General features: G+C 41.6%; 1 protein-coding gene across 1 annotated transcript in view; it reads left to right on the top strand.

The window, feature by feature from the left end:
- The first annotated feature begins 778 nt into the window (after nt 1-778).
- The window catches only part of PKD1L3 (polycystin 1 like 3, transient receptor potential channel interacting), a 58,624-nt gene continuing 50,832 nt past the window's right edge, over nt 779-8,570 (top strand). The window contains 5 exon segments of the mRNA XM_059153376.1: nt 779-992; nt 995-1,051; nt 1,054-1,122; nt 3,036-3,155; nt 3,727-3,806. Coding sequence (XP_059009359.1) covers nt 833-992; nt 995-1,051; nt 1,054-1,122; nt 3,036-3,155; nt 3,727-3,806 — 486 coding nt within the window. The 5' untranslated portion in view covers nt 779-832.

Genomic DNA, 8,570 nt, shown 5'->3' with positions numbered 1-8,570 from the left:
TATTTTGGTACCAAGAAAGAAAACTGGCTGAAATAAACGATGGATGGCTTGCAGGTGAAGTACAAATGACATGCTGTCTGAACAAAGGTTTTTCAGCAAGTTAAATAAAGAAAAGTGGTGAGAGAATGGATTTTTGCTACAGTATGAGAGAGCGTACCTGCCAAATCAGAACAACCTGTGTGGTCATAGCTTGTTTCTCTGTCTGATAGATATTTAGTGGTCAAAACATATTTCTCTGTCTGATAGCTATTTAGTGCAGCCCGTTTTCATTTCATTGGTTTTCAGTTCTGTTTGTATTTAATTTGTATTCTTCCATCAGATATTTATTTTTTGGTTTTTATGATTGTGTAAGAGCTTTAGCATATAGGTTATGCCTAGTTTTATGTTTGAATGTATTTAAAAAGCAGAATACAATAATTTAAATTTGTCCTGGGGTTCTGTAAGAATGGTTTCCTTTAAAACACACACACACTACATTTCTTAATTTTTAGCAACATTGACTTAGCTATTCCATATCTTCTATTCCTTTACAGCCTAGGCTTAGCAAAGAGCTATTGTAAAGCTAAAAGCACAGTTGGCTGTGTAGACACAGGTGCGGGTACTTTATAAATGCCCATTGCTTTATTGATCTTTGCTGTTTGTTTTCAGCTGGTAGGAACTCCACCTGGGTTCTTAAACAGAAAAACAAAAAGACTTTTATCTCCTTCACAAATTATTCCCTCTTCCTAAAATAATGATACTAATAAATATGACAAACCCACCAAAAATATATTTAAAGGACCAGGAAGCTACTGAGCGCCTACACTGTTCTTGCTCACAATTCACAGAGAAAATGTTCTTCAGGGGAGGAATCTGGTTTTGGTTATGTATCAGAACAGGTGTCATTCTAGGAAATGAGCTAAATATCCCAGAGCAACACGGTAAAAATCATTGTTATCAACTTAACAGGTTTCACTGCAGCTACGAGGAAGCAAAAAATCACTGTCGTGTCCGGGGGGACACCTTGCTTACACTTGGAACCTGGAAGTCCAGAATCTTCTCTGGGACTCTCTAGAGGGAGTAAGTGGTGGATTGGGCAAAATCTAAAGCACCTGGGAAAACATCAAGAAAAAAACAATCCAGGTAAGGCTCTGAGATGAGTGTTTATAAAAGAAAAGTCCTTACTTTTATTCTGGAACAGGAGAAAGAAAAAAATTTAAATCTTTCCGCTTTTGTATATTGAAAAAAATCAGTCGCTTTACTTCATTACCTCAGTTCCTCTGACATATTTATTTTTGGGTCTTTAACCTTTGATTTGTCTGTGTAGAAAGACAGATTTTCTCAGAGTTTATCAAAAGCTAGCCTACCTGATATTTCACTGAAAGTGCTGTGTAGGATTCTAAAATGGGAAACTTTCTTTTTTTTAAAAGATTTTATTTATTTATTTGAGAGAGAGAGCATGAGAAGGGGGAGAGTCAGAGGGGAAAGCAGACTCCCTGCAGAGCAGGGAGCCCGATGCAGGACTCGATCCCAGGACTCCAGGATCATGACCTGAGCCAAAGGCAATCCCTTAACCTACTTGAGCCACCCAGGTGCCCCTAAAATGGGAAACTTTTTATGGCCACTTTGTTCCTGGCAAATATCTCTTCATCATTCTTTTTTTTTTTTTTTTTTAGGTTTTATGTATTTGACAGAGAGAGAAATCACAAGTAGGCAGAGAGGCAGGCAGAGAGAGAGAGGGGAGGAAGCAGGCTCCCTGTGGAGCTCAATCCCAGGACCCTGGGATCATGACCCGAGCCGAAGGCAGAGGCTTTAACCCCCTGAGACACCCAGGTCCCCTCTCCTCGTCATTCTTGGCTCCAAGTTTCCTAATTCAGAAGCCAGAAGAGAAATTATTTGCCTGTTATCTTTCTTACAGAGATATTTTCAAAGTCATGCACCGTAATATTGTGGTCTTGGAGAAATATCTAAGGCCGTGTTATATGACCAACATCTTCACTGAAGTCTAGGTAAATTAATACAAAGCCTTGTGATAAAGAGCTCATAATATGAAAAAATAAATTATCTATAATGTGTGGGCAGAGAGAAGCTTAACTGCTTCAGTGTTAATACTTTTCTGGAGGCAAAAAGCAACCTTAGCTTGACATTAACCTGACCTCCAGGATCCTGCAAGTCTTCTTAACATCTAAAAATCCCTTTGGAGGGAGAGGGTGGTTGGGTTATGGACACTGGGGAAGGTATATGCTGTGGTGAGTGCTGTAAAGTTTGTAAACCTGGCGATTCACAGACCCGTACCGCTGGGGCTAATAATACATTATATGCTAATAAAAATTAAAAATTAAAAAAATAAAAATCCCTTTGGAAACTTCCTTTATCTCGTCCCCTGACTAAGAGGTATAGGTTAGCAATCTTCCTTCAAACGTATGGCCCAGTGATAGCCATCTAAAGGGTCTTGTAACTAAGGTTTACTACATAGTAAAAAATGACCCCCTCAAGGTCCGGGAAACCTTGCTTTCAAATTACTTAGAGACTTCCCTAACCCTTCCCAATTGAAAAGAATGTAATCAGTCACTCTTCACAATCCCAGGGTAGCTCTTTCTGCCCTCAGGTCCTGTCCCAATGTTTAATAAAACCACCTTCTTTTTTTTTTTTTTTTTTTTTTTTTTAAAGATTTTATTTATTTATTTGACAGAGAGAAATCACAAGTACACTGAGAGGCAGGCAGAGAGAGAGAGAAGGAAGCAGGCTCCCTGCTGAGCAGAGAGCCCGATGCGGGACTCGATCCCAGGACCCTGAGATCATGACCCGAGCCGAAGGCAGCGGCCTCACCCACTGAGCCACCCAGGCGCCCCATAAAACCACCTTCTTGCTCTGAAGATGTTTCAAGAATTCTTTCTTGACCATTCGCTTCTGGACCCTTAATAACACATCACATTTGCGGGAATATCCTAAGTTCCATCTCTTAGAAGCTAGCAAAATTTGGTTTTCATATTTACTTTGAAAAAAGGTTGATTTTGGAGTCTGAGGCTCATCTGGGTCTGGTCTTCCTATGGCAGGTATGGTGGATCCCCGGCCCCTGGAGCCGCCCAGCTGCATTTACATGTTCAGAAACTCCAACTGGATCTCATCAAAAGTGGACTTGTGCCCCCTGGAACATTCTTTCATTTGCCAGGCTGGTAAGTGATGAAGTCCCATGCCACTAAATTCATAATTTATAGAAACTGATTCTACATAAGGACGGCATGTGGACATATTGGTTAAGGAGTCTGTTCCATGAAAGGGAGATACATGCCAAGTGACATCCAAAGGAGGAGGCAACAGAGGAAAGGAAAAGCCTGGTGGGTCCAGCTTGACAAGAAGTGGTTTTTTAAGAAGGAACCACCCAAGAGGAGAATGCTTAAGAGTAGATGTGTGTCCTAGTCCTGTCTCCAGGGCAGATCATGGACATTATGCCTCAAGGTTTACTTAAGCGTTTGGTTAAATGAAAAAAAATGGGGGTTGGGGGAGAATGTGCTTAAGAAGGTTTCTTGTCGCAGAGAAATGATCTGTGAATGATAGCGCAAAGGATGCGCTATCATGATCTTCGTGATACTGATTGGAGTGAGAAACTCTTCATCTGGAATGACTTTCATATACATCCCACTCTGGTAGTTAGACCTGTGCCTGATGCTGTCTTCGTTTCTTGACTTGGGGGATGTGGGGGAAGGGGTCGCAGTAAACTCTGTTTTCCTCACGTGCACCCCTAAGCCATTCGGTACTTGGACTTCAGAGGGAAGGCCACAAAAGCAAAGGAGGCAAACAGAATATTGGTGGAGGAAGATGAGAAGGTGAAGGGTGACGAGACTGTTGTCGTGTCGTTTTGCTTCCGCAGGAGAAGGCGATGAGAATTGTGTGCCTGAAGTTGGGTGTGTGGTTTTTCTTTCAATCTGTGTTTCTCATGGTGGGTGTGTCCAGCATTTATTCTTAGTTCAGTGAATTTGCGAGGACCTTACAATGTCGCAGTCTGAGTAAAAATTTTGTTCCACTTTGAAAAGTCACAAATGCATTCTTATTAAAATATGAAGCATCTGGGAAGCCTGGGTGGCTTGGTCAGTTAAGTGTCTGCTTTTTTCACTCAGGTCATGATCCCAGAGTCCTGGGGTCAAGTCCTGCATTGGGCTCCCTGCTCAGCAGGGAGTTGGCTTCTTCCTCTGCCTGCTGCTCTTTCACACACACACTCTCTCTGACAAATAAATAAAATCTTTTTTAAAAAATGTGAAACATCGGGCGCCTGGGTGGCTCAGTGGGTTAAGCCTCTGCCTTTGGCTCAGGTCATGATCTCAGGGTCCTGGGATCGAGTCCCGCATCGGGCTCTCTGCTCAGCAGGGAGCCTGCTTCCTCCTCTCTCTCTCCCTGACTCTCTGCCTGCTTGTGATCTCTGCCTGCCAAATAAATAAATAAATAAATCTTTAAAAAAAAATGAATCATCTATGGGTTCTTGATAAAACAGAACACATTGCAATAACTGTCTATTATAAGGAAAAAAAAAGATCCCCTTCCTCAGATGATATTGAAAGGACCCTGTATTTCAGGGTAATAAATTTTTGGCTTCCAGCTTCTCATTCTCCACCCTTTCAAGCTCTCTGTGATATGCTTGCTAGATTTTGCTGTGATAGCACTGTTTGTTGTTGGCGAGGCCAAGGTCATGAGGCCAGTCTCTGCGCAAATCAAGTGGTCCTGTGTTTGTCACAAATGTGAGTGTGTCACCTTACGATTGTGAACTGTTTTTCCTCCTTACAGGAGGTTATTGGGCCCAAATCCTCTCCAGGATAGGAAAAACAACCCTTAATACAGCCTTAATGTTGATGATTTTCCATTCATTTTTCACTCTTCAAGAGTTGAGTTTTTAGACATTTTCACCTACTCTTGGTTTTGGAGTGAAAATGCATTTTTCTGATATTATCACTTGTGTACTTGCAAGAGATTACTGCTCTGGAATATGGAGTGTTCGTACAGGAGATAATCTTGGGCAAAAAGAATTCTAGGGGCATCTCCCTGAGTCAGTGAAGCATACAAACTCACAGCATCTCGGGGTTGTGAGTTTGAGCCCCATGTTGGGTGGAGATATTAATTACACATAAAATTCTTAAAAATAAACAAGTAAAATTTTAAACTTTTTTTTTTTTTTAAGATTTTATTTATTTATTTGACAGAGAGAGATCACAAGTAGGCAGAGAGGCAGGCAGAGAGAGAGGAGGAAGCAGGCTCCCCGCTGAGCAGAGAGCCCGATGCGGGACTTGATCCCAGGACCCTGAGATCATGACCCGAGCCGAAGGCAGCGGCTTAACCCACTGAGCCACCCAGGCGCCCCTAAACAAGTAAAATTTTAAAATAAAAAAATCTTGGGGAAAAAAACAACAAAAAATGTTTTGAAAGAGAATTCTGTTCCATTATCTAAGCCAACTCAGCAAATTCTGAACTTGCAATCCCGTAATGAGATATAATGTTTCTGTGGTTGAGCGCTCAGGCTCTGAAGTCAGATGTCTGAGTTCATGTCTTCATTCTGGGACTTTCCTGTTGTGGCCCCTTGGCAGTCCTTCAGATGACTGTTATGAGGATTAGTAAGATAATACAAGTACAGTATTAGAACAGAGTCTGGCAGTTATTACTGATAATATTATGAAATTTCTCTTTTTTGTGTAAAGTTCATTACTGCCTCTAGATAGCATCACATTCCTGTTAAAGGTCATTGGATATCTCGGAGATCCAGTATTGCTAATTATCTTTAAAACTAAAGTATTGGTATGATGTAATTGCTTAGTGTTCAGAACTAGCCATTGTTGGAGCCCCCGGCTGACTCTTGGTCTCTGGCTTGTGAGTTCAAGCCCCATGTTGGGTGTAGAGATTACTTAAATAAATAAAAAAAGAAGAAGAAAAGAAGGAAGGAAGGAGGAAAGAAAGAAAAAGAAAGACTGCCCTTTTTTTTTTTTTTAAAGATTTTTAAAAATTTATTTATTTGACAGAGATCACAGGTAGGCGGAGAGGCAGGCAGAGAGAGAGAGTAGAGGGAGAAGCAGGCTCCCCGCTGAGCAGAGAGCCTGATGCGGGGCTCCATCCCAGGACCCTGATCATGACCCCAGCCAAAGGCAGAGGCTTTAACCCACTGAGCCACCCAGGCGCCCCAGGAAGAAAAAGAAAAGAAAGAAATCGCTATTTTATTGTGAACTTAAGAAGTGCCTCTTCAGGGCACCTGGATGGTGCAGTCTGTTAAGCATTCAACTCTCGGTTTCGGCTCAGTTCATGATCTCAGGGTCGTGAGATGGAGCCTGCCGAAGATGCTCTCCTGTGCCCCTCCCCGCTCTGCTCCTGCACTTGCTCTCTCTGTCTCTAGGAAGGAAGGAAGGCAGGCAGGGAGGCAGGCCTCTTCCAAAATAACATGTTGGTGGGAGAAGTGTTTGTAAATTTGTTCCTTAACATTCAAGAGAGAAGTTTAATGTTTCATATTATGAAGTATTGTTGCCCAAAAATAGACAAATGCAAATTAAAACTGAGAAACCATTTCCCACCTAACACATGGGCATGAATCCACAAACTTAACAACATATTCCATTGGCAAGAGTGTAGGGAAATAGATACTGCCCTAAATTGCTAATGGGAATGCAAGAAGATACAGTTTCTTTTTCTTTTTTTTTTCTTTCTTTCTTTCCTTTTATTTTATTTTATTTTATTTTATTTTGATAGAGATCACAAGTAGGCAGAGAGAGGAGTAAGCGGGCTCAATCCCAGGGCCCTGAGATCATGACCTGAGCTGAAGGCAGAGGCTTTAACCCACAGAGCCACCCAGGTGCCCCAAGATACAGTTTCTAAGGTGAGGGATGTTTGGCAGTCACTAGCAAAATTGCATGTACATCTACCCTTTGCCCGAGCATTCCTGCTGCTGGGAATCTATCCCAAAGTTACACGGACAAAAATATAAAAAGACACACGAATGAGACTGTTCATTGTGGGTCTCTTTACAATAGCAAAAAAGTAGAAACAGTCCACAGGACCCTGGTTGTAAAGAGAAATAAGGAATGTCTCTGTGTACTGTAGTGTGGTCGTTTCTGTTTTTTTAGTGGAGAAAAGCAACCTGCAGAACAATGTATGGGATGCTACTTGAATCTAAGACAGAGGGTGATATGAACATATGTAAATATATGCCTAACACACGCATCCATAAGCATAATAAAAAAACAAAAACTAATGAAAGTGATTATTTGTGGGGGAGGGAGGGAATAGGGCAGAAAGGATAGAATTTAGATCTTTCTGAATGTAACAGGTTTCATAATTTTGACACTGGAACTCTATAAATGTTTTACATAAATAGAAAAAAAGTTGTTTTTCTTAAAAATGAGGAAGAAGAACAGGAGAGGAATTGGATTTAGCAAGTTTAGACAATTTTTAAGGTTAATTTTGCTCAAGAGCAGGAAGGAACTAGGGCAGCAGTTCCTGAGGCAATGTGGATTGGTGGTTTGTCTTAAGACAGAAGAAAGTAGTAGCCATGACAGTGTGCTTGGTCTGAGCTGGCGTCCAGCTAGAGGGGCTGGGTTTGGGTAGGAGCGCAGGGAGCTTGTTGGAGCAGGACAGAAGATAGCATCTGTGGGTGTGGATGCTTGCTGGTTGGGGGCAGATTTGGTGGCAGGACTCTGGAAGGGACCTTAATTGCTTCCATTTTCTTTTTGAAGCAAAAAGTAAGGTTATGACCTGCTTTGAGGGTAACAATCAGGGACTTCCTTGTCATTGGAGTACAGTAGAGGAAGACATGGGAAGGATTCCTCTCAGCAGAAGCACACGGAGACCCCGGGGACACAGTATGATCTGAATTGAAGTGAGACCTAGTCAGGGAGGTGGTGTGATTTTGTTAAAGCATGTTGGGCAGCATGTGTGAGGAACAGCAAGTCAACACAAGGAAGCACGTTCAAAAACGTTATTGTTCACCTACTGAACTCTTTTCTCTCTACCGACAGGAATTACACACTACGAGGAGAATATTACACTTAGAACGTAATTTCTTAAAATGAAGTTAGTTCTATCTTCTTAGTGTTGACCCAGTCCATGGACCTCATTTTGTGATGTTGGGGAAGAGAAGGTGTTGTGACGTCAAGAGCAGAAGAGCTCCTTGACAATTCCTATGTTCTTAAAAAAAAAAAAAAAAGATAGTCATCTTTCCTGGTGTTGTCTTGATTACCATGTATGTGCTGGTGACAGCTATCTTACAGACTTAGAGCTAGAGCTACATACTAGAAATTATCTTTTCCACTGGCCTCCAAATAGATGCCTTTCCAGACCAAGACGAAAGACATGGAGTGAATTCTCATTTACACGGGAGACCCGAGAAGACAAGAGGAGAAGTCCCAATAATGAGAAGCAACAGGACCGCAGGTAATGGGTAGTGAGATCAATTCTCTCTGGAAGGGTCGGTTAATGCTCAAGTGTGCATCCTTTCATGTACGCCATCAGTATTTGTTATGTTCTGTTTTGTCTGGTCTCATTATTGCAATCTTTGCTCTCATTTTATAGATATTATAGATACTTATTTTCTTAATGGGCCTTTGGCCATCTTCTTTTCACAT

Source organism: Mustela lutreola, chromosome 16, assembly GCF_030435805.1.
Source record: "Mustela lutreola isolate mMusLut2 chromosome 16, mMusLut2.pri, whole genome shotgun sequence".
Classification (NCBI taxonomy): Eukaryota; Metazoa; Chordata; class Mammalia; order Carnivora; family Mustelidae; genus Mustela; species Mustela lutreola.
Note: the sequence above shows the minus strand (reverse complement) of the source record. Positions and strands in the feature narration are given on the sequence as shown.